The sequence below is a fragment of the Balaenoptera borealis genome, assembly GCF_965194805.1.
Source record: "Balaenoptera borealis genome assembly, chromosome: 9".
Lineage (NCBI taxonomy): Eukaryota > Metazoa > Chordata > Mammalia > Artiodactyla > Balaenopteridae > Balaenoptera > Balaenoptera borealis.
The window spans coordinates 61,339,898-61,366,913 of NC_138873.1; the positions used below are offsets into that span (position 1 = coordinate 61,339,898).

At 40.1% G+C, this 27,016-nt stretch overlaps 1 protein-coding gene across 11 annotated transcripts in view; it reads right to left on the reverse strand.

Annotated features, from left to right (window-relative positions):
* The window catches only part of KLHL32 (kelch like family member 32), a 230,974-nt gene that overhangs the window by 89,115 nt on the left and 114,843 nt on the right, over window positions 1–27,016 (reverse strand). For 8 of the 11 annotated variants that reach the window (XR_014248432.1, XM_082405246.1, XM_082405244.1 and 5 more), the window contains one exon: window positions 12,111–12,209. The exons of 2 other annotated variants lie outside the window; for them this stretch is intronic. Coding sequence is in view for 7 of the 9 variants with exons in the window: in XM_082405246.1 (XP_082261372.1) it covers window positions 12,111–12,209 (99 nt within the window). In the remaining 2 variants the exon portion in view is untranslated. Of the gene's footprint in view, window positions 1–12,029; window positions 12,049–12,110; window positions 12,210–27,016 lie in introns of those variants that run through there. One more of the 11 variants, XM_082405250.1, reaches the window with a different exon arrangement.

Below are 27,016 nucleotides of genomic sequence, written 5' to 3' on the forward strand. Positions count from 1 at the left end.
AAGGGGGTGGGGGAGATGTCTAGGAAGGAAAGACACCTGGAGAGAGGGAGACATATGGACAGCAGTCTCCTAGTAAGGACTAACTTAGATCTTTCTTCTGTTAAACAAATGCACTGCCTGTATTTCCCCTAGTCGGGGAACTTAGGACACCATGCAACTGTATTACAGAAAATTCCTATCACAGGGAACTCTCTTGGCACATGTAGAAGGACCACAAACAAACATGAGTTTCTAAGCAACTACTATGCACTAGAGCTAGAAATAAAAGATTTTTCCAATTTCTTCTTGAATTCTGTATATGACGATGCAGCAATATGTTTTATTTACAGGAAGGGCAGGGGAAACAATAAAACAAAACTTCCTATCTAAAAAGCAGCAACGCCATTGTATATATGTGCCACATCTTCTTTATCCATTCATCTGTTGATGGACACTTAGGTTGCTGCTTATATACAATGGAATATTAGCCATAAAAAGAAACGAAACTGAGTTATTTGTAGTGAGGTGGATGGACCTAGAGTCTGTCATACAGGATGAAGTTAGTCAGAAAGAGAAAAACAAATACCGTATGCTAACACATATATATGGAATCTAAAAAACAACAACAAAAAAATGGTCATGAAGAACCTAGGGGCAAGATGGGAATAAAGACGCAGACCTACTAGAGAATGGACTTGAGGATATGGGGAGGAGGAAGGGTAAGCTGGGACAAAGTGAGAGAGTGGCATGGACATATATACACTACCAAACGTAAAATAGCTAGCTAGTGGGAAGCAGCCGCATAGCACAGGGAGATCAGCTCGGTGCTTTGTGACCACCTAGAGGGGTGGGATAGGGAGGGTGGGAGGGAGACGCAAGAGGGAAGAGATATGAGGATATATGTGTATGTATAACTGATTCACTTTGTTATAAAGCAGAAACTAACACACCATTGTAAAGCAATTATACTCCAATAATAAATAAATAAATAAATAAAAAAGTAGCAACACCAAGTATTATGTTGCTTTTAAAAGCATCAATTTTTACTATTTATTATAGTATAATTTCAGCGTGATGTTTTCACTTATCAAAGGCAGGGAGAAAGTGATGGTTCATATAATTATTTGTGACTTTTTTTTTCTAAAACAATACATGCACTTCTACAAAAGCCAAGAGAAGTGGCGCAGAGGAAAAATACCTTTTACAGAATGGTTATTATTTCCAAAATATTCAGGAACAGCCTTGTCCAATATGCTGTTGATTGGAAGTAGGTAGTAAAGTTTGTGACATTTCCAGGAATGAAGAAAGACAGGAGTGACGGAAGTGGGTAGGAAGGTTAACTGTGGAATTAATAGAGAAATTCACAAGTGAAGCATGCAATTCTACTGGCTCTGGTTTCCAGGGTACCTACTGCGTGTAGGATACCATGCTATAGGATACTTTGCATGCACTATCTCACGAATACTCCAACACTCCTAAGATGTACATTGTATATACCGTATCATATCTGTATCACATCTGTATCTGTGGGCAAAGAGGTTATGTAACTTGCCCAAGGTCACACAACTCTGGGACATGAACTTATATCACAGGGAGATAGATAAGTAAATCAATAAAAATAATATGGTGTGATCAGCACTCTGGAAGAATGCCTGTAATTAATGAAGAGGAGGGAAATCCAACTCCAACTAGGTGGATTTATCAGGCAGCTCTGGAAGAGGAGCTAGCTATAACACATGAGCAAACTACTTGCAGGTTAAAGAGGAACTCATAGGATGACATAACGAGGGAAGAATAATCCATGGAGAAGAAGGCTTCATACAAAGAGGTTTGGGCACGGGGACATGCATGAAGTTCACAATGATTGTGGTATAGCATGTGGGTAGTAACTTGTTTTTTTTAAAAAAAAGGCTAAAGCGATAGGAAGTTTCGTAATAAAAATGGAAACTGTGAACCACTTCAAGAGGAATGAACCTTGTTTTGAAGGAGGCACTGGGGTGAGGCAAGAGTGAAGGCAGGTAGGTCCATTGGTTAGCAGGAAGTTTCTTTAGTCCAAGAAATAGGTATTGAGGATTTGAATTAAGATGGTGGAAATAGAAATAGAGAGAATGAGAGAGATTTAAAAAGTTAAGGGAGTTCACCCAAGCCCTGCACACAGATGTCTGTAACAGCTTAATCATAATTGCCTAAACTTGAAGTGACCAAGATGTCCTTCAGTAAGTGAAGGGGTAAGTAAACTGTGGTCCATCCAGACAATGGAATACTGCGCAGCACTAAAAAGAAATGAGCTATCAAGCCATGAAAAGACATAGAGGAGATTTAAATGCATATTACTAAGCAAAAGAAGCCAATCTGGAAAGGCTACATACTGTATGAATCCAACTATATGACGTTCTGGAAAAGGTGAAACCGTGGAGATAGAAAAAGATCAGTGGTTACCAGGGGTTGGGGGGAGGGGAGGGAGGGATGAACAGGCAGAGCACAGAGGATTTTTAGGGCACTAAGACTATTCTGTATGATACTGTAATGGTAGATGCATGTCATTACACCTTTGTCCAAACCTACAGAATGTAAAACATCAAGAATGACCCTTAATGTAAACTGTGGACTCTGGGTGATAGTGATGTGATAGTAGGTCCACCAGTTGTAACAAATGTACCTCCTCTGGTGGAGGATGTTGATAATGGGGGAAGCTATTCATATATGGGGGCAGGAGGTTCATGGGAAATCTCTGTTATCTACCTCTCAAATTTGTTGTGAACCTAAAAATTACTCTTTAAAAACAGTGTATTAAAAAAAAAGTTAGGGAGGTAGAAGTGAAAGGTTTTGGTGATAGCCTATGTGTAGCACAAGGAGACGGAATATTTTAGGATGACTCCCGGGTTTCTGGCTTGGGTTAACACTCAGAAAGGTCATATGCCTGTGGGATATCCAACAGGAAATGCTGACTAGGCAGTTGGCTTAGAGATGATAAAACATGCTATCCTTGGGTACAGTAAGAATAGGGCACATGAAGGAGACAAGAAATTAAAAGGACAAGGTTAGAAACCTAGTTTGTAACCAGGAGACAGGGATCCAGCTTGTGTTTTGGGGAAAGACATTGTTTTGTGGGCTGGAAAAAATAACTTAGGTTGTACAGCACAGTATTGATTAGCTTTAGTCAACAGACAGGAAGCTCAGTTGAGCTACTGCAGGAACATCTAGGAAAAATAATCCAGATCTGAATGATGGCAGTGACAACAAAGAAAGAGAAGAAGGCATATGTGAGAACAATTTAAGAGGCTAAACCAATAAAATTTATTGGGATTCATGAGATCATGGAGCAACATAGGATTATGCCAAGGTTTCTCGTTTGGGTTACTACAAGGATAATGGTTCCTTCACAAAGAGTGGGAGAAGGAACAGGTGAGTAAGACTGGCTGACAGTGAACTGAGATGCATGTGGATGCCAGCCAAGTGGAAACAGCTGAATACAGAGCTTGGAGCTCAGGAGAGGAGACTGCAATCCTCCAAATGTGGATGAAAGAGAGTGATGGTGAGCAGAAGAGAAGAGCACCCACCTGGCATCACTGCACTCAGAGGGATATTCACAGAGCTGGTGGAAGAAGAGTTTGTAAAGGAACTGAAAAGAAGTAGGAGGAGAACTAGGAGAGAGTCTTGAGAAAATAGAAGTGTAGGAAAGAAAGGAGCTAATAACCACTGTCGAAAGGCTGTAGAGTGGTCACATTAAAGACCATAAAAGGCTCACTGCCTCTGACGATTAGGAGGCTTTGGGGACCTTTATTGGAACAGCCTTTGAGGAGTAATGAAGGCAGAGGACTGAGTTCAATAGGACTGAAGAATGAATAGGAGGTAAGGAAGTGCAGACACTGTTCCCAGTTTGGTAGTGGATGGAAGGAGCGAGTTGTGATAATGAGAGAAGAAGAAAAGTTTCTCCCATCTTATTGATCCTATTTTAAAAATGAAAGGAAGGTGCCAGTGGAGAAGACATTGAAACCATGGGAAACACAGGAGGTACCTGATGCATCAAGTTGCTGAAAGGCAGTTTAGCCTTAGAGAATCGGGCAGACATTTAACTATGGGCAGAAATATTTGCAGGTGGAGGGTGAACAGGAGAATGAATCTCTTAAATGAAACAGATTTTCTTTTAATGCCCCTAATTTCAAGTATTGATAATGGAATTAAGTGAGATTGATTTTGTTTGCTTTGTTTATTGATTCTGAACTCTAGCATTAGTAAAATATTGGAAACATTTTATTTTTGAGAAAAATAGGCTGAAAGTGATTTTAAAATTGCCCACCACACAATAGTTAGCTTAGAATAGAAACTACTAATATTAGAAAAATCCTTCAAGACAATCTTTCTTGTCTTTAAAAACTCACAAACAAGGAAGACATAGTGAACCCTAGATTACCCACATAACAAATTAAAACGCCAAAATGACTTCCTTGGCCAGCCAGTGTGTCTCTGGGCTGTCACTGACATCCTTTGGTGTGGGCTTAGGTAAGAAAAGCCAACATAATAGCATATGAAAAGATTAATTGGGATCCTAAAATGGCTGCTAAAAAACTTATGATATATTTTAGAGCCAAATATTAATGATATTTGAAAAATTTGATATTCTGGATCACCCATGCCAGATAGCAAATACTCATGATTAGAACAAATAATTAGTAGCTGGCTATGATTTAGTAGGGCTGATACATTTCTACCCTTTCTGATCATTTTCACTGACTTAAAAAAAAATCTGAAAGATTAAACTGTTTGTAATATATTTTCCAAAATTCGTACTTTAACTCTCTCCACATACAAGAGTATCAGCTCTAGTGAACTATGGAATAGCACTCAGTGTATTTGATTAGGGGCATATTCAATATATATGTTGGTATAATCATTTGTCTTATCTAATGCGGGAAAAAAATAGCTCAGCAGTGGAGAAAAACGAGTGTAAGTTATAACTTCTCAACCTTGAGGATAAATTATTCTATTCAGAACACCCACTATATATTATGTATTTAGGAGACACTGCTAATTTAATAATTAAAATTATAATAATAGGGCTTCCCTGGTGGCGCAGTGGTTGAGAATCTGCCTGCCAATGCAGGGGACGCGGGTTCGAGCCCTGGTCTGGGAGGATCCCACATGCCGCGGAGCAACTGGGCCCGTGAGCCACACTTGCTGAGCCTGCGCGTCTGGAGCCCGTGCTCCGCAACAAGAGAGGCCGCAATAATGAGAGGCCCGCCCACCGCGATAAAGAGTGGCTCCCACTTGCCGCAACTGGAGAAAGCCCTCGCGCAGCAACGAAGACCCAACACAGCCATTAATAAATAAATAAATAAATAAATAAACCCAAAGTTTAAAAAAAAAAAATTATCATAATACATTGTTTGGAAGAGATAACCTCCTATAAGTCATTGTAGTATTACTTAGTTTAAAAAAATGATAATCTATGAAGAAATACTGTAAAATATGCAAGATCTTCAGTGCCAAATTCAATCCCCATAGAAAGTATTTTCAACTTAAAAAAAACTGCATTCAATGGGTAAAACTAATGTAAGACTGACTTATTAACATATTTTCCTCCCATAATATAAAATTTCAATATTTAAGCAAGAAAAAAATTACTGAATGGATGCACCATTCGTTCCCTCAATACACACTGCTGTGGACTGAACTGTGTCCTTGCAAAATTCATATGCTGATGTTCTAAGCCCCAGTATGATGGTACTTGGGGATGTGACTTTGGGAGGCAGTTGGGTTTAGATGAGGTCATGAGGGTGGGGCCCTCATGATGGGATCAGTGTTCTCATAAGAAGAGACACCAGAGGGCCTTCCCTTGTGGCTCAGTGGTTAAGAATCCGCCTGCCAATGCAGGGGACACGGGTTCGAACCCTGTTCTGGGAAGATCCCGCTTGCCATGGAGAAACTAAGCCCGTGCCTGCGCTCTAGAGCCTGTGAGCCACAACTACTGTGGCCGCGTGCCACAACTACTGAAGCCCACGTGCCTGGAGCCCCTGCTCTGCAGCAAGAGAAGCCACCATAGGGAGAAGCTCACGCACTGCAACGAAGAGTAGCCCCTGCTCGTCGCAACCAGAGAAAAGCCTGCACGCAGCAATGAAGACCCAACATAGCCAAAATAAAATAAATTAATTAAAATAAAAAGGAGAAGAGACACCAGAGAGCTTGCTGTCTCTTTCTCTCTGCCATGTGAGAACACAGGTGGCCATCTGCAAGCCAGGAAGAGAGCCCTCATCAGAGCCTGACCAGGTTAGCACCTTTATCTTAGACTTCTAGCCTCCAGACTGTGAGAAATAAATATCTGTTTAAATCACCCAGTCTGTGGTATCTTGCTGTGGTAGCCCAAGCTGACCAATACAGACGCTGAGCTCTTGTGATGCGATGGGAGGGAGGGGGTAAGATATAAAGAGATGTAAGGCATGACCCCTGCCTTCAAGAGTCCCACAGTATAACTGGGGTGGGTAAGACACTTTCCAACCACATTAAGCCCATGAGGAAATTGATGCAAAAGTAGCACTCAGATACTTTCTGCTTCTGTGAAGCTATTTCAAGGATCCTGTGTTTCTCAGAGTTGAAAGGAAAAAAATACTTTCTAAGTAAAAGAATAGTAAATTCACCATTTATGTAAAAAAACCCCAGAAATACCCAGAATTCTTCCTAATACCCTCATGAGAGAATAACATTCTTTAAACCTTTGTACCTTCACTGAAGAGAGAAAATGACTAATTCTCATGGTAGCCCGTTTAGTGTAAAACTAAATGAAGACAAGGGATGACTAATAAGCATCAGTCACAGAGGAGGGAGATTTAGGGCAGGAAGTCACTTCCTCCCTCCTGCTCCCTTTACTTGGCTTCTGAATGATTAATAGTAAGAATTTTGGCTTTGCTCTACGAGACGATCCAAATGTGCACACTGTAAACAGAACAACGCCTTCAGTCTGGGGAAATGATCTTTTATGCTTGTAAAAGCAGAAAACAAAAACAAATGAAAACAGAATAGAACCCCCATCCCGAGCCCCGTTTTCGTTACAGTGATAAAATGCTCTACCTAGAGCACTCCTGTCCCTTTCCTCTCACATCACAGCAGCACGTCTCCTCTTTCAGGTCACGTCTTCCCCATAAAAGTGCTAAACTAATGCCGCTTAATGACAAATTAATGTCCATGAATAAAAAATACACCTCTAATAGCATAGAGTAATTTGCCATTACAATATCATCATTGGACATGCCCCTGGTTTAATACGATGTATTTAATTCATAACCTAATGAGTGATATATAAAAAGAGGGAGATGAACCCTGCAATTACATTTATGTGAGTCTGTCACCTTATTTGTAAAACCTTAGAGTCATTTACATTCAAATTAGAACAAATGAGTGATTTCACAAAGTGCAGTGATAAATGACCACAGCAGCCCAAGACAAAACTGTATTTCCTGTGAACACATTAACAGCTTCCTATTATTTGTTAAAAATTACAATGCATATTGCCCAGTGTGGTGTGAATAATGACTTTTTTACTGATTAGGTCAGAAAACTAATATGTAGCAAAATAAATAATTTTTCTTTTCATTTTTTCTGATTTTTGCTTTAAATTAACTACTGAATTCTGGTGGATTCACACTGCCACCTGCTGCCTAGGAGTAGCTACTAAAAGTATATTCCTATCAAAAGGAGTTAATTCACCACTTTGGTGGTCTTATTCAGAAAGTCTAGTGAGGGTTCTTTCTTGTCAATATATTTAAAATGTACAAACTTTTTTTTTGAAAGCTAATTACAAAAAAAAGACATTTTCAGCAAAGCATGTGTATCTCTTAATATATCACTTTCAGGGGATACAACACAAAGTCCAGTGGCCAGTACCCTGATCTTATGACAGGGGAGGGTTTGGGAGGGTGGGGTGTGTGTGTGTGTGTGTGTGTGTGTTCCCTACTCCTGACCCTTGGTACTATTGTACCAAGGCTGAGATTGTACCAAGGCTGAAGGCAATGACTGAAGGCTCTGCTTGTCACTCAGGATCTCTACCACCTAGTCTTCCCTCCCAATGACAAGTTCCAACATGAAAGGAAGGCCTTAGGGTCCAGAACAGAGCAGACTAGGAAAGGCATGAGGACTGGCGATGAGGTTGGGGAAGAACAGGCCTGGCCTTGGAGACCAGGCTAAGGGTTTCTGCAGGTGAAATGATGCTGCCAAATGGTCATTAGGGGAGCTAGTAGACATTTCCAAACCCGATCAACATCCTAGTTCTGAATTTAAGTTTCTCCATCTGTAAAAATAAAAGAACTCTCACCTGCCTTAAGGGGTTGCTTAGCAGAGGAGAAATGGGAATGTTTGTGCAAAACACTCAATACAGATAGGCTCTCAATAAATGCTGGTTCTCTTTCCTGGGAAAGATAATGATGGCTCTGGGGACTATGGTTTGGCATAGATAGAGGATAGAAACAAGCAGACCCCTTAGGAGGAAATTATGAACTCTTATAACATATAGCTAATGATGGTGAGAGTCTAAAGAAAGGTAAGAAAATTAGCAACGGAGAAAAGAATCAGGTCTGAGAGATATCTGGTAGGTAGAATCAACCCAACTTGGTAATTGATTGGATATGGTGGTGAGGAAGGGGTCTGAGACTATGTCCAAATTTCTAGACAACTAACAGATTGATGGTACCATCAACAGAGAAAAGGGCAGGTTTTCTCATGTTAGGTTTGAATTGCCTGTGTGATGTTCTGGTAGAGATGTTCAGAAGCTAATTTTAAAAAAGGTTAGAAGAAAATCAAAGTTTGGGAAAACAAACTGTACTCAAAAAGTTTGTAATGTTTATCTGAGGGACTCGGTAAATCAGTAGACACATCAGAATCTCTCTATCCATAGCCCATCTCTCTGAGGATGGTCTGCAGAGATTCCTTTACAAGATTTAACAGAGTGAATGACATTCATGTAAACGTGCATATGCTGAAAAACAAGAAAATTTACGCGTTTTACTGGGCCCTTTTTATACACAAATATTGCTCTTTAATGAACTGGTTCATCTTTCTGATGAAATTTTTAAAAACAGCACAACGGACAGGGAAGAGGAGCAGAAGGAGGAAAAGGGAAAGAAGCATCCACATTTCATTTGGGACTGAATCTCAGCAGATAAGTCGGACAGGTCATGGTTATTAATGATACATAACACGACAGGCTACACAGGACAGAGTCCTACAGAATTTCCATGCAAAGCAAGTGAGAAAGGATGCAAACTTGAGCAGTTGTCTGTAAATCCCTCATCTTGGGATGATGGGCTGTTATTGTAGTCATTCCCCTTGTAGCCACCCCACCCCAAATCATTTAGCTGCTTTCATTGCCAGGCTACCAGTTAATCTCAGCAACATGCACGGAGACCATGTGCATGACAGGGCTGATTAGAGGGCCTGGAGCCAAAAATGAATACGGGGAAGACCTCACAGCCTGGGAAGCTAATTTGATGGCTGTCCTCACTGACAAGAGGGGCACTGCTCCTGTGGTGTGGGGTCCTGGCCCTCAGCAGCCTGCCAGAGGAAAAGCAGGAGAAAGGAGCCCACACAGTGGCCTCAAAGTGTCCCTTCCCTTGGCTGGGGGCGAGCAGCAGCGTTTAGGCATGTGCAGAAGAAGCTTCAGGTCAATGCAATAGCCAATGGCCGCGGAAGCTCAGGGAGGCTTGGGGAGCTCAGGAAGTGCCCACCCAGCACTTCTCCTGGCATACGCTTCTTAATGCACACTGGAGGACAGCAGGAGGTCTACTGAGAGCCGAGGTCTACCCTCCACATCTCTGAAATAATGGTAATTTGAGAACAACAAAACAATACCAGACACCTTAGGAAAACGGTTTCACAAACTCCTCATTGGGCAAAGTACCGAACAAGAATGGAGGATATATTAGCCTTGGTTGATGGGTCTTAATGTCTAAGTACATTTTAAGCACTGAAGATTTTTCATTTTAACAGAAAATATTTTATATACCCAATAAAATGATTCCATAGGAAATTAAAAATCAGTTGAGCAATAATAACCAGAAATCGTAAATAGGTATAGTTATTTGACTATGTCAAAATATGAAAGCAGACTGACCCCTTCTGGTAATTTGATAATCCTAAAAGAGAGGCAGGGCATATATTTGAAAAGGAGTGACATAATGAAGGTTTCTGCATACACAGGGTTTTGGTCCTTAAAGTCCAAGTTTCCTTCTACAAGTTGGACATCTTGCAACATCACAGATAAAAAAGAAAAGGAAAGTTACATAAGAGAATGAAATGCAAACACTGGTGAAAAGACAGTGAAAATTCTAACCACTGCTCAAGCAGGCTAATAATAAATGAACTGTCCACAAAATACATCTGTTTGCAAGCTACATTTTTTTCCTCAGCAAAATAATGAATTGCAAGAATTAAATTCCAAAGTGCACACAAGTCACCTGATATCTCAACAGGTTCATCTGATGGGATAGGGAAAAATACCCATGAACTTCCAATGTTCATCTGGAATTCTCATTTAGAGAGAATTATAGGTTTAAGTTTACACACACACACACACACACACTGTATATATACTGTATTTTAATGTGCATCATGATAACTAGCACTATAACCAAACTTTTGTCAACACACATCATTAATTATTACCTGCCATGGAAAAAGTGAATCAGGTGATGATGCAGAAAGCACAAGTTGCAATATTTGATGTAGAAATGTCAAATAAAAGTAATTTCAATTTCACAAGTCAAACACACACCTTTGAAGTCTTGTAACCCTTCTATGTTATTCCCATTTGTTACTTGCAGAAAGGGATTAAAACAGGTCTCCCATATCACCCAACAATATTGAGGGGAAAAGAAAGGAAAATAAGATAAAATAGTTAAACATTTACTGTTAGATTAAGTATGCTGAGATAATGATAAAACTTTCATATGCTGTATTTGAACTGCTCCTTAGGTGAACATGGCTGACATTCCTCCCACTGTCTCCCTAGGAGACACTGGTTCCTATTTCCTGAGGTTGCTGGGGGGATGAAATAAGATGATAGATGAGAAAGAGCTTTGGAAATGACCTAATGAGTAACAGAAGTAAAGGCTATATTTAGAATTAGAGAAATTATTAGGAAGGAAATAACGTAATTAGGCAGAAAAAAAATAGGATTTTTCTACTTACTAATAACATGTCATGTGCACAAGGACAGTAGAATTAAATTATGTGGATTTATTATTTTTTAAAGTTTATCTTCACTGTTGTTATAATGCTGTAATAAATGCAAGTTAAAGGTCATACGAGTGGAATAAATGGGAGGATCTCAATGTAGGGGGTTAGTACTTAACTCTGCGAAATAAAAGAGACTCACATCCGTACTATCTACCTAAGATGTCCCGTATCTTCCTATTGAAACAAAGGGTTTTCATCCAAGAATAAAAAAAAAGGTCTTTGGAATCAGAAAGGCCTATCACTCACCAGCTATGTCACTTTGGGCAAACTGGGTATATTTCAAATCTTTGATTTTTTTTGCCTATAAAAATGTGCAACGTTGTTGTGAGGACCAAACGTGAAGCATGGGTGAGCAAGCAGCAGGTGCTCGGTGGATGGGAGTTTTCTCTCCCTCCCCCTCGCAGAGTCTTTCCTGAAACCCTAGCAAATCAGGGCAAGAACGCACAGATCACTCATCATTTCTCCAGCATTTATTGCCCGGGAAGTTCATGCAGCAATTAATTATGTATGACTTCATGATATGTTAGCTACTGTTACTGAAATCTTAAATGACTAACCAACTTCTCATGCATTTCTGCAACCAGAGAGCATTGCTTCAAATCAAGACCCTTCCCAGCGTCATCTCCCAGGGCCCCAGTAGTGAACCCTGTGTGTGGCTGTTGAGTTACTCTGCCGCCCAAGGGTAGCGAGGTGGGCAGGGAGGGTCGGGGACAGGAAGTAGGACGTGAGAGCTGCAGCTGCCCTCTTAGGAGCCTCTCAGCCTGTGTCCTGGAAGAATTCTACCACCACAGGCCACATTTCCCACCCACCCCTCCCTTCCATTTTACCTGTCACTGGGCTCCAGTCGGTGGGGTACTGCAGGGAGAAGGAATGTGCAGGGCATACTAGCAGGATGCAAGCTCACATACCTGGATGAGATAGTGGGAACATAAATTGAGAAGCTCCAACAGCTGTAGGTGACTGCCAGCTGCTAACACATCCTGGATCACGCCTGGCTCCAACAAAATCTGTTTTTTTTTTAATAAAAGAAAACTATCAGTTACTTAAAAATTAATACTTGCTTACTATGCAAATACACTGTATTTAAATTGCTGCTTAACATACTATATCTGAATTAATACTGTTCCTTATTATGGAAGTCAGTTCTTTTTTTCCTATTCTGATTAATGAGCTGTGGCCCTTATTCTAACAGCTAAGTTCTCATTTCCAATACTCATATCCATACTTAACCACTTATTTTTGTAGGAGGATATGAACATTTGCAAAGAACAATATAATAGTCTTCAAATTCAGTTTATGATGAATATAATCTTATAAACACAAAAGAACTGAATTTTAGTTTTTCGAAGTATATTTCAGAATGTTCTTCTTCAGTAAATCACAGAAACAGTATGGTTAACACAGGTATTTTAGAGAAATGGGGCTTACAGTTCTCCTTGAAATACAGGACCAGAGGTGGATATTATTCCATTTTACTTCCAAGTCCTACGATAGTAAACTTCAACCACAAAGTTTCATTTTTTTTCCTTCTCAATCTCAGCTTCTCTAATCCTTTATGTTTCAAATAAAATATGTAGAAATAGTATTTTCAGAATATAAAGGCATCGCAGAGAAGCAAAACTTCCCAAATACACTGGTGATACCAATTCTTTTTTTTCTGGTTAGGTCCAACTTTGTGCCTACTGCTGCCAGCTCTTGAGCTGGTGAATAGGGCTGGAGAAAAACACACAACTAAGTTGACGAAATTCACTTTACATGCCAAGACGGCCAGGCACAGGAGGCCTTTAGGGCTGCTCCAGCCATCCTAACGCATTTCCCGAGCCCAGTGATGCCCAAGGTCTAGTCTCTGGACCAGCATCAGCATCATCACCTGGGAACTCGTGAAAACTGCAAATTCCTGGGCACCTCCCCAGACCTAACTGAATCAGAAACTTTCAGGTGAGGCCCAGCAACTGATGTTTGCTTCTGATGCAGGGAAGCCTGAAAAACACTGATGGGGTCAGCTCGCTCTCACCCTCTATTCCTTCTCACTCGCTCCTCTTTCCTCAAGCCTCCACCTCCTCGTCTCTTTCCTTACTTCAACCTCACGATCTTCCCAAGGCTCCCACCACCAAGTCTACCAACCCACCTACGCATATCTGTACCAGCACATTCTCCTCTCCTCAACACTCCCCTTGTGCACTAGATCCCATCTCCCTCTGCCTGATACCATCCCCTCTCGTTCCTGCGTCATCATCTGTTCTCTTCTCCTGGATGATAACTCCCATCAGCATACAAATATGCCATTATAGCTCTTATCTTAAGACATAAAAATTCCCTCCCTTGAACCCACAGATCCGTCCATGCTCCCCTTCATAACAAAGTTCCTCAGGGAAGCTGTCTGTATAAAACGCTCCTGTTTGCTCTGCGCTGCTCTGTCTCAAACCCACTCCTGTTGAGTTTTGTTTCTACTGTTCCTCTAAAAATGCTCTCATCGAGGTCACCAGTGACCCCTAAAACTAATAGCCATTTCTCAGTATTTAATCTTACTCAAGCCAACAGCAGTTAGCAAAACTGACTACTCCTCTTCTGGAGTGATTTCTTCCCTTCCCTCTAGGACGACGCTCCCTCTCTTGGTTTCTTCTACTTCAATAACGAGTCCCTTTCCATCTCCTTCCCAACCTGTAAGCTTTGGAGGTGCCCAGAGCTTAGTCCCCAGATCTCTTCTTTCCTCTCTCTACCTACTCCGTGGATGATATCATGGCTTTAAAATTATCTACACACTGATTACACTCAAATTTGTTTCTCCAGCCCCAAACTCACCCTTGAACTCCAGACTCTGATATTCAACTGCCTATTCTGTATCACCACTTGGATGTCTAACGGGCAGCTCAAACTCAACGTGCCCCAGACTGATCTCTTCATCCTCTCCACCAGTCACCAAACCTGCTCCTACCCCAATCTCACCATTTCAGCAAACAGCAACTCTCAGTTATTTACACTAAAACCCCAGAGGCATTCTTGATTCTCTTTTCCTCACACCTCACATCTCATCCATCAGCCACTCCTGTTAGCTCTATCTTCAAAATCGTTCCAGAACCCAATCACACTCAGTACCACTTCCATCCTTATCACTCTAGCCCAACTCACCGTCTTCCTAGATTTACTGTAATAGCCTCCTAACTAGTTGAACTGCTTTCTCCTTTGCCTCCTCGCACTGTTTTTTAATAATATGAATCAAACGGGTTCTTTAAAAACACAAATGAAATTATGTCACTCTGTTATTCAGAACTCTCCGACTTTTTATCTCATTGAAAAAAAAAAAAAAATCCGAAGTCTTCACTATACCATATAAGGTTCTTTGAATACGCTGAGCACCTTGGTGTTTACAACTAGCTGTTGTCTCTGCCTGGATCACTCTTCCTCAAGACATCAGAGAGACTCACTCTCTCAGGTCCCTCAGACCTCTGTCCAGATATCATCTTATCTGAGAGGGCTTCTTTGACCATCCTATGTAAAACAGTACCCCACTCTCCATCACCCTTATTCCCAATCTCCTTACGTTGCTTTATTCTTCTTCACAGCACTTAACATCTCTCAACATAGTACATATTTATTTGTCTATTTGATGATTTTCTGTTCCTCCACTCACTAGGATATAAGATCCAGGAGAGTAGGGACTTGGTCCATTTTGTATACCCAGCACTTAGAACAATGCCAAACAAAAAGCTTTCACTTAATATTGATGAATTTACCTTATAATAATTTATTGATGAATTAATTTATATCTAGAATGGGTTTTTTGATTATTTATTTATTTTTTATTTATGGTCTCACCGCACGCAGCATGCAGGATCTTAGTTCCCCAACCAGGGATCAAACCTGTACCCCCTTCATTGGAGGCTCGGAGTCTTAACCACTGGACTGCCAGGGAAGTCCTCTAGATATGTTTTTAAATTCAGAATTAATTTTATTAATTAGCCTAACATGAGAGGAGAGAGGGAAAAGGACTATATATACATTTTATTTCTGAACTATTAAAGAAGTGAAAAAGCTAAGCACGTGTGGCAAAAATACCAACACTCATCTTATTCGGAAAATTCTTTATAGCTCCTTTCCTGTCTAGTCAGGGGGAGAAATCTGAATTTCTCCAACTCCTCACGGAGAGAGGTTTTGACTGACATTCAGGAAATGATTGCAGCTCCCTTCACAGGAGCAAGGATGCGGTGTGTTCTTACAGAACAGGCATGGCCTAAGGCACAGAATGGGGAATAGACGGATTAGAAAGGCTAGTCTTAGCCTTTAAATCCTGTCAGTTGCGCTTATTTCACACAACTGGCATTCATGATAACCTCTAAGGCTCAGTAATGCCAAGCACAAAGACAGATATCACAGAGAGACAAGATGAATATTCCACAGCACGTGTAACACGTCCAGCGGGCCAACTGGAGAAACCTCACAAGAGAAACCCATACTGGGATTGTTTTTGTCTTTGTGTCTTGTTTTTCGTTCTGTAGTTTTTTTTCATCTCTCATTATAACAGAAGTTTTTCTAAAAGATAAAGGGAGTGGTTTGAAAGAAAAAAAAAAAAAAACCTACCAGAAAAGCTGGGTCTCACTTATGGAAACAGAACCAGCATTTCCAAGTTCCACTTACACTAGTCTTTTAAATTCAGCTTTGTTGCTCTTTGGTGACTGGTTGTCCTCATGTAGTTTTCCAGAGAATTTGTGTTTGGGCAGAAAAACAAATGTCCAATCTCCTCACGAGATAGAGTATGGTGAATCTATCTACTGCCTAGAAGAACTGGGTGAAATGGCCTTTTGTAGAAGGAATGGTTTTCCCCCATGTCAGTTTATGGATGACAACCAAGATCGCTAAGTTTAAGTGCTGCAGAAACGCATACCCATCCACATCCAGTCTGGCACTCACAGCAGAAGAGACGGGAGGAAGGATCATTCCAGGACCACCCACAGGAGGGAAGGGTATCCCCTGACAGTTCAGAGCACAGAGTGGTGGAGGAGGAGCTTGACACATCTAGTCACTCATCAGACAGGAGGAGCTTAGCTCAGACAAGCCATCAACAGTGGACAAGGCAAATGTCTGAATAACAAAAGAGATCAAGAAATGCAGGATGCATAAAGCCAAGTGGTCCAGAAAGCAGTGGGGAAGACGAAAACCACTAAAACCACCCAACTGGGCTGGGCACTGCCTCTCTCCTCAGCGATGCTCCCCTGCCTGGCTGGAGACAGAGGGGGGTGTCTTCAGATTGCACAAAGAGGTTCTGATGCAATTTCAGGTGGGGCACAGGCGCCTCTTGTTCATAGGCCATCTGTATGCAGTATGCTCTCACTGCCACCCACTCACACCTGACCTCCGGGTAACAGAATACAGGGGGCTGAACTTGAAAGAGGGGACCTGGACAGTACTAGCTGCGGAGGTAACGATCTCATTACATAAGCTTTTCCTGCAGCTGGTGGCACGCTAGGCCAGGTGAACTGAGGAAAGGTCCACAGCGGACCCCTGCCCCAAATGCTAGGACTCTGCACTCATTTTGATCAACTGAGGATAAGAACTGGTCAGTGGCTGTAGTCAGGGTGACACTGGGTGGGGTGACAAAGTAACAGAGGTAAAAGCCACAACTGCAGTTGAAGGTGGTGGTCTCCAAAGACACCAGTGAGAGTTACTGCATCAGAATTCAGGCATGAAGGAGTCCACTTGCCCTGCCGCAAGGAGGCACTCTTGAAAACTCAGTCCAAAGGTGTCACCTGGCCACCGATCCAAGCAGGGTTGAATCTGCACAATCTCTAATGAAGGCCTTCCAAACTGGAATGAGACTGGGGCTCCTGGTCCCAGCGACAACCTCAGGCAGGACACGAGGCCAGACACTCATGAAAGAGGAGTGTGAGAGGTGAGGTAAGATTCTGCACAGCCTACGATGAGATGGGTCCTCTCCGCCAGTGCCCAGGCCTCACCGGGCTTGCACTAAGGCAGCACACAGACCCCAGGGCATTCCTGCCTTTCCTTCTTCAGCTCCTTCTCCCAAATCACCAAGCATCCGTGCATCCTTTTAATTCTGCCTCCTTGTTGCTTTTCTTCTCTTTATTTTCCCTCTCACTTTTACCTTGCTTCTTGGAGTAGCCACTAGTAGGGACTGTCTTTAATAGCCATGGCAAGTCTCAGTGTGACCTTTTTTCCTGCTTTATGAATAGGTGAGTTGGCATCTTGAAAAAATTTTTGTATCTCAGTTCTTCAAAGTTATCTTCCTCATTTCTTGCTTTAAGAGATATTTAAATTACTTACTTCTGGGTTTGTGGATAGAGTAGCCTGAAGGAATCAAACACGTTAAAGCCAAACAAACAACTATGCACACAGGAACGCAAGCACTTTTGAAAGCTCTCATGTAAGTGCAAATTAGATGTGGCCTAAGGCTATTTATAAGAATAAATGAGCACATTTATTCTTCTTTATACTTGTTTCTTTGGGATTTTTTTTCTGTGTAACATAGAAAAAATGGCAAATTATCACAATTTTGAACTGATAAATCAAAACAAGTAAACTGAATACAACAGCATAAATAACTTTGTTTTTTAATTCTATTTTTTGATTTTATTATTTTTTTGGCTTCATTGGGTCTTCGTTGCTGCGTGTGGGCTTTTCTCTGGTTGTGGTGGGCGGGGGCTACTCTTCATTGCAGTGCAAGGGCTTCTCATTGCAGTGGCTTCTCTTGTTGTGGAGCATGAGCTCTAGGCGCGCAGGCTTCAGTAGTTGTGGCTCACGGTCTCAGTAGTTGTGGCTCGCGGGCTCTAGAGCACAGGCTCAGTAGTTGTGGCGCACAGGCTTAGTTGCTCCGTGGCATGTGGGATCTTCCCAGACCAGGGCTCGAACCCGTGTCCCCTGCACTGGCAGGCGGATTCTTAACCACTGTGCCACCACGGAAGCCACAACAGCATAAATAACTTTTATTCAAGATACATAAAACCTTTTGTATAAAGTTCTTCAAGAGACTTCTTATAGACTGAATTTGAACCATAAGATCTAGCTATGAGAAATTGCCATCAATTTAGTTTTTTGCTTCAAAGCCATTACCCTAAGGCTTTTTTAAACCACAAGGTGGCGCCTATGTTTAAAGTAAAAGGATTTTCTAAATTACTCATATACCGCATCTTTATGACAGACACTTTATTTTTAAGAAAAAATAATAATAATTCAAATAAGGATAATAAAGTATATGAATTCTAATTTCTAGATGTATTTATCATTTTGGGAAATGTTCATAAATATTTCTGTTGAAATGCTTGATCTGAGTGACACCGATCAGTAGTTCTCCATAAATCAGGTCCCAATTTATGAATATTAGAAGTTCAAACTTTTTGTCTTTGTATTCAGAAACTCTCATGATGTGGTCCCAACCTAATTTATAAAACTTATTTCCAATTCTGCAACCTTATGTTTCCTTTGCTAAAGTCAACAGCCCATTGTTCTCCACATATAGGCAATATCTTTTTCTCTACCTTGAATGCCCTTCTCCTAACTTCTTCAATCTCTATATGTCAAAATCCTACCCATTCTTCAAAATTCAACTCTAAGTCCATTTCCTATATAAAGTGTTGCAAGATTTTCTTTCACCCCAATATGCAATTGGGATTAACCTCCTGGGACTCCAAACCACCAGAGATGTCTGATGAACTAAGCCCATGGGCTCTAGGTCACACCACCTGACTTCAAATCCTGGCTCCTATACTAGCTGGCAGAATGATATTGTGAAAACTACTCAATTATCAGTTGAGTAGTTTCCTCAGTGATACGATTAAATTATAATATCTATCTCAAAAGATTGTTTTAAGGACTGGGAAAATGCATATGTATTATAACAATTGTGTATGGCTGTGTAAGCAAAATGGCTTAAACAATTTGGAACTTATTTCTCTCACGAAACATGAATTAGGTAGCCTGGAGTGCCAACAAACCAGGCTCCTTGCATTTTCCTACTTGGCCAATCTTAGCCTGTAGTTTCATGGTCACAAAAAGGCTGCCACACCTCCAGGTACTGCATCTGCACTCAAAGCAGAAAGAAAAGAGATGACAAAGAAACAGAAATAGTATACCAGCTGAGTCTGTCATTATTTATTAGAAAACAACAGGTTTCATATGAACACTACCACACAGACTTCCACTGACCTTTCATCTGCCAGGTCTAGGTCATGTGGCTACTCAAAGCGGTAAAAGAACCTGGGAAATTAAGTTTTCAAAGTTAGATAACACAAGTTAATAGCAAAAAAAAAAGAAAAGCTAGATGCACTATTGTCCCAAATTAAATTGGAGCTCTATATATAGAAAAAAGAGGAAATGGATTGTGCGGGCAATCAGAGTATATGCCACCATGGCTCTTAGCACAGTATATGTTTATATAAATCTGTAATAAATGTTAACTGTTATCTATTTCTTTTTCATGTGACTAAGTGCTTTTGCCCTGAATGGGTTATGTGAGAGTGTTTTATGTTTTACCTATGAGACGTTGATGGCAGGGTCCATCCTATTTCATGTTCATTGCTGTTGAACATTCTAGAAGAATACCTCAGGAATTACTTAGTAAAGAAATTTACAGGATTGAAAAATACAGGTCCTGGAGAAAATGTTAGAAGATGTCAAAAGTCTCCATGGGGGAGCCTTGTCACATGCTAATCCTCATCAAGGATTACCCAGCTGAAAGAGTTAAATAAGAGGACACAATAGACATTTCAACTAACAGTTGTAGCAATATGTCCAAATAAAGGTCACATTTTGGTTTGAGGTTTTATATAATAAATTCGTGATTTGACTATTGATTCCTTAAGTTACAAATTTTATCAGGTGGTTTTCTTCCAAACATAGTACACTTGTACAAATTTCTACAAGATCTCAAGTCAAACATTTAAAAATACTAATTTATTTTCAATTTATGAAAAAGCAATCAACTTTTCCATCTATTAGAATATGAAAAAAGAGAAAACTAGACTTGACTTTCAGAATATTTTGAAAAAATGTTAAAAACCACAAAGGTAAAACCATAATAAAAACATACTAGCAAAAAAAAGAAAGGTGTGGAAATCACTTGGAGATTCTATTATCTTTCTTCGCAAGTTTACACATTCTCATCTGGGTCATTTGAAATTTCTAAGGTTACAGGCAGGTAGCAGAAGCACAGGCTCTAAGATGCCAAGAAGAAACCTTAAATAGATAAGGACACTAGTATTACATTACTAGGAAACTACATGCTGTCCTGCAAAAATTTTATTTATTACCATTAATGCAACTTGAAGGTCTGTAGATGTTGCTACTCATTCTTCCTTTCCTATTTTGGGACATGTGGAAGGGTGATGGATTAAATACTTGAGCTAGGTCTCAAGTAGAGAGAGAAGAAAGGAGTCAGATGGAATTATTAAGCTGTGGTGTAATTCATACTAAGATAGAGGTGGGCACAAGTTGCTATAGGAGCACTTGGCTGGAGATGCCCTATTTCATTGAAACTGAAATAATTCTTCATATGAAAAAACTTGGTCCCCTCATATGAGCAAGTCCCATTTTCTTTTAGCCCCTTCCGTATTAGCATAATTCTGGCATTTCAAAGCTCTAAGATCAATAGTTCTGTCAGACAGTCATTTCCAGCATAGTTTTCTTCAGTGTTTAAATTAACAAAATATTTAACAAAATGTAAAGATGAATTATATATACTTAACATTACTTTAAAAATTTGGCCCAATTATTTGAAAAGGCAGAACAAGTTTTTGATAGTTTCTAACTCTAAGAGAAAAAAGCAGTCCCAGCAATTAAATATGATGAAACATGAAGGTCATTACAGGTTATAAGAAAAGTCAAATTAATTATTAAGACTCACTTCTATAACCAGTGTTCTTTCAAGTGTGATGAACATGGGAGGTTTCATCGCATTAAGCTTTACTAATGAATCTGGGCTTCTCCATACAGAGCTAGTTTCTTACAAAGCTAGCATGGCCAAAGAAGAAATAAACATTACTTTAAAGTACTGATATCCGGGGCTTCCCTGGTAGTGCAGTGGTTAAGAATCCGCCTGCCAATGCAGGGGACACGGGTTCGAGCCCTGGTCCAAGAAGATCCCACATACCATGGAGCAACTAAGCCCATGCGCCACAACTACTGAGCCTGCGCTCTAGAGCCCGCAAGCCACAACTACTGAGCCCGTGAGCCACAAGTACTGAAGCCCACACACCTAGAGCCCATACTCTGCAACAAGAGAAGCCACGACAATGGTCCCATGTCCCTGGTTACATGCCGCGGAGCAATTAAGCCCGTGCGCCACAACTACTGAGCCTGTGCTCTAGAGCTCACGAACCACAGCTACTGAAGTCTGCATACCTAGAGCCCATGCTCCGCAAGAAGAGAAGCCACCGCAATGAGAAGCCCGCGCACCACAACAAAGAGTAGCCCCTGCTCACCACAACTAAAGAAAGCCCGCGTACAGCAACGAAGACCCAACACAGCCAAAAATAAATAAATTAAAAATAAAATAAAAAATAAAACACTGATATCCAAAGATGGAAGGTCTCCCGAAGAATGAATAGGGCTGGTGCCAATGTTCATTTATAGTTGGCTACGACTGTGTCACTGCTGGGTGCTTGAGTAGAGGCAGAAGCAAAGAGCCAAAAGGAATCATTATGCTGTGGTGTAATCCATGCTAAGATAGCGTGGACATAGGATACTGTAGGAGCACTTGGCTAGGGATGCCTCATTTCATTGAAGGAAGCTGTAGAATAATCTTTCACATGAAAAAGTACATCATTAATATCCAATTCCATGTTCATTTGGAGAATTCCTTGCATTTGCTTTATAAGGAGTGGAGGTAAAAGTATGGCTCTAGGGGCCACTGTAGGAATGTGGGCAGGTCATTGACACATATGTTTTTAGTATCATCGTATAAAAAAATGAGAGATGACTACTATCTATTTTCTTAAAGTCTTCAAAAGGATAAAATGAGATAATCTTGGTAAAATTTTCAGAATAATGCCTGGCATGTTTCACAGGGTAAAAAAATGTAGCTGCTATTGTTATTATTGTTGTTGTTAATTCCATGAAAAAATAAATCTACTTCGCAAATAATGACCCTATTTCTAGTGTTCACACATTGCCTACTATGTACCAGGTACCATGTGAGGTAATGTCATACATGTTATCTCTCCTTCTTATACTCTTCCCCACTCCTCACTCCTGCAAGGTAAGTATTAACCCCACATGGAAAATGAAGAAACTGAAGGCAGAGAAATTCACCCATTCAAACAGCAAATCTTTTCTGAGTGCTACAGTGCTCTAGGCACCTTTCTAGGCACTATGGATATGACCATAAAGAAGACAAGTTTCCTCATCTTATGGTACTTAGAGTCTAGGTTTTGGCCAACCGGGTAGACTGTGGTGCCATCAACTGACAAGAGTAAAACAAAGGAAGAAACAGGTTTGGAGGGAAGATCAAGAGTTCCATTTCGGGGATATGTTAAGTTTGTGGCTTATTGGGTGGCTATTAGTCATCCAAATAGAGATATCAAGTAGACAAAAATATATGAGTCTAGTTGGCAAACTATAAGTAACAGATCAAATTTTCCTTTCACATATTCTTGTGTGGCCTATGAGCTAAGAATGGTTTAAGATAAAATTTTTACTTGCATTATTTAAATTTTAATTTTTCATTAATAAACTTGATCTCTTAGAGCACTCTTAGGTCCACAACAAATGGAGCAGAAGGTATAGAGTCCCACATACCTCCTTCCCCCACACATGCATAACCTCCCCCATTATCAACGTTTCCCTCCAGAGTGGTACATTTGTTACAATCGGTGAACCTACATTAACACATTATTATCACCCGAAGGCCACAGTTTACATTAGGGTTTAATCCTGGTGTTGGGTTTGGATGAATGTATAACAACATGTACCCACCATTATAGTAGCATACCGAGTATTCTCACTGCCCTAAAAATCCTCTGTGCTCCGCCTATTCATCCCTTCCTCTCCCAAGCCCCTAACAACCACTGATCTTTTTTACTGTCTCCATAGTTTTGCTTTTTCCAAGATGTCATATAGTTGGAATCCCAAAGTATGTATCCTTTTCAGGTTGGCTTCTTTCACTTAGTGATATGCATTTAAGGTTCCTCCACGTCTTTTCATGGCTTGATAGGTCATTTCTTTTTAGTGCTGAATCCTATTCCATTGTTTATCCATTTGCCTACTTTGTGTGAATGTTAAGTTTTCAACCCCTTTGGGTAAATAGCAAGGAGCATGATTGCTAGATTATATGGCAAGAATATGCTCAGTTTTGTAAGCTGTGTCTTTTGTGAATATTTTCTCCCAATCTGTGGCTTGATTCTCACTCTCTTGGTATTGACTTTTGCAGAGCAGTTTTTAATATGAATGAAATTCACATTATCAATTATTTTTTTCATGAGTCATGCCTCTGGTGTTGTAGCTAAAAAGTCATCACCATACCCAAAGTCATCTAAGTGTTCTCATGTTATCTTCTAGAAGCTTTATAGTTTTGCATTTTACATTTAGGTCTGTGATCCCATTTTGAGTTAATTTTTGTTTAGGGTGTAAGGTCTATGTTTAGACTCATTTTTTTTTTTGCATGTGGATGTTCGGCTGTTCCAGCACCATTTGCTGAAAAGACTATTTTTGCTCCATTGCATTGCCTTTGCTCTTTTGTCAAAAATCAGTTGACTATATCTATGTGGGTCTATTTCTGGGCTCTCTATTCTGTTCCATTGATCTATTTGTCTATTCTTTCCAGACAATAACACACTGTCTTGATTACTGTAACTTTATAGTAACTCTTGAGGTCAGGTAATGTCAGTCCTCCAACCTTGTTCTTCTTCAGTACTGTGTTGGCTCTTCTGGGTCCTTTACCTCTCTCCATGGAACTTTTAGGAACAGTTTGTCAATATCCACAAAATAACTTACTGGGATTATGATTAGGATTGCAGTGAATCTACAGATCAAGTGGGGAAGACTGACATATTGATATTAACGGTATTGAGTCTTCCTATCCATAAACGTGGACTATCTTTCCATTTATTTAGTTCTTTGATTTCTTCTATCAGAGTTTTGTAATTTTCCTCATATAGATCTTGTCCATATTTTGCTAGATTTATTCCTAAGTATTTCATTTTTGGGTGCTAATGTCTAAGAAAGGTTTTAATCTTTTTTTAATAGTTGGGAAAAACCCAAACGATGAATAATATACTGTGATATGTAAAAAGATATATGAAATTAAAATTTCAGTATCCATAATAAAGTTTTATTTGAACATAGCCATGCTCATTCATTTACATATTTGTCTCTGGCTGTTTTCATGCTACAACAGCAGAGTTGAGTAGTTGCAACAGAGATGTATATGGCCTGCAAAGCCTAAATTATTTACTATCTGACCCTTCACAGAAAAAGTTTGCTGATCCCTAGTCTGGAGTGTAGACGGGAGCTGGCAGTCAACAGCATAAGATTGTACCATATAACATGGGTCTGGATGACACTATCCAGGAAGCTGGTTAGACTAAACAGGAGGGTCCTGACACCTGAGGAATTCAGAGCCTATGGAGGGAGGAGCAAGCAAAGACATCTGGAAAGGAATGATGGGGAGGGGAGCTGGGGGGCACAGAATAAGAACCCACAGAGTGTGGTGTCACAAAAGCCAAGAGAGAAAAGCCTTCGATGGAGAGGCAGGTTGACTGCGTTGAATGCAGCTGAGAGGTCACAAGGATATCATTCAATTGGTTTCACAATATCTGTGACTGTCAAGGACAGTTTCAGTGGAATGCTGAAGATGGAAGTCTCCAGACTTGATGCGTGGAAACGTGAGTAAAAAATGAGGAAAAGTGAGTAAGTTTACGCAACTCTTTTCATAAGTTCTGCTGTGAAGGAAAGTAGAGGAATAAATGGTAGCTGAAGAAGAATAGAAGAACAAGAAAAGGATTCTGAAAGAACAATAAAGCATGTTTACATACTGGTGGGAATGTTCCAGTGGAGAAGGAGAAACTGATGATAGAAGAGACAGAAATGAAGATTCAGGAGTGATGTCTGAGGGGATAAGAGGGAGAAGGATCCAGAGCTTAAGTGGAGAGATTAACCTTTGACAAAGCAAGGTTACTTCTTCCAACAAAATAAGTGCACAGAAACATGGAGGTTTGGAGATCCGACGGTGAAAAGATGAAGATCTTCCTGTCTGCATCTATTTTCTCAGTGGAAGGTGAGTCTCCCTTGCGGTATGTGACCAGAGGTAGGGTAATGAGAGGGGGAGGGTTTGAAAAGAGAGGAGAAGAAATGAAAAATTTATCAGGGAGAGGAGGAAAGCAAATTTACTAGGGAAACAAATTAGCACTGCCTGGCTAGGATGCGTATCCATCTGAGATTTGGGAATCATGGATTTGAAGTGATAACAGTAACTTTTCCCAGCAACAACTAGCAGAGTTGATACTTACAGTGGAATTTAGTCAACAGGTCTCCAAAGCTGTCACAGGCTGGAATCAAGCTTGGTTGCCTCTAAGGTCAGTGGCTATACTCTTTGGGCTGTGCCAAACCATTTCTACCCTGACAGATATATGCTAACACAAGGATGCACGGCTACAATCAGTTTTTCAAGAGCTACATCTATTCAATTACCGTATATCCCTGCAAAGTAAAATGCAGGTAGTACTCTACGAAGCATTACAGCTCAATTACTCTTTCTCCTATCTGAACTAGTGTACCTTTTGGAGCACTGAACGTCCTCAGATGCTTCACCATGCTCCATACACAAACAATTCAGGCCCCTGGTAATCCATTTCCAATAAATGCAATGGTGTGTTGACCTGGCATTTCCGTTCACTCTTCAAGCCACTCTGAGAAAGCATTCACTGCATGATTTCCATCAATGCAGCCCTAACATCTAGTGAGTCCTTAACACATAGTAGGTGCTCATTAACTATTTGATGAATTAATGGATCTCAACTTGAGAACAAACTATAAATGGATGGTTTTTATGAAGTATACAAAGGAGATAAAATATTCACAAATTAACTTAGGACATTCAGTGCCTTTGAATTATACCTTCATTTGAATATTAGCATCATTATTCTACTCAAATGTAATATCGACTTGCAGTATAAATCTTCTCAAAAGTTTGGCTAGTTATGTTTTTATCTTGAAATTAACCACAAAGGCCATATATTTTTGCTATCAGGTTGTTTTCGTTTAAAAAAAATCTTACATTTAGAATTGTAAAACTCTCATATACTACTACTCCATAGAAATACTAAATGTTTCCAGCAGAGGGCTCAAGAATTCTTTTTTAAGGAAAGAAGTTTATAAAGTTCATTGTCCAATAGCAGCTCTTGCAAAACTCCTCCAGAAGGCAATCTCACAAAAAATATGTTCTTCCTCTTGATCAAGTAATTCCAGGTCCATGAATTTATTTAAAATAATCCAAAGTTTTAAAAAACTGTATTATAATAAGGCAGCATTGTTTATATACTATGCATTTATGGATAAATATACTACTTTTATCTATTTCCAGAAAAGACATTAAAGTAAATTATAATCACAAAAAATCTATATTAAGTTACTCAGGAGATGGGCAAAGGCCAGGAAAAAAAAGAAATGTGTAAGTAAGTGAGAATTTGGGTGAATATGGCTTTTCACTTTCATTCTTCTTTATGTTTGTGTAAACATTTGGGTGATCTTTTCATTTTCAAAAGATGAAAAATAGTAATTTATCTTTATAAAATTTGCATGCTTCTTAATTTTAGTTCTGAAAATAAGGGCGGAAAAACTTTAGGAAGCAAGTAGAATGGCTTATTTATGG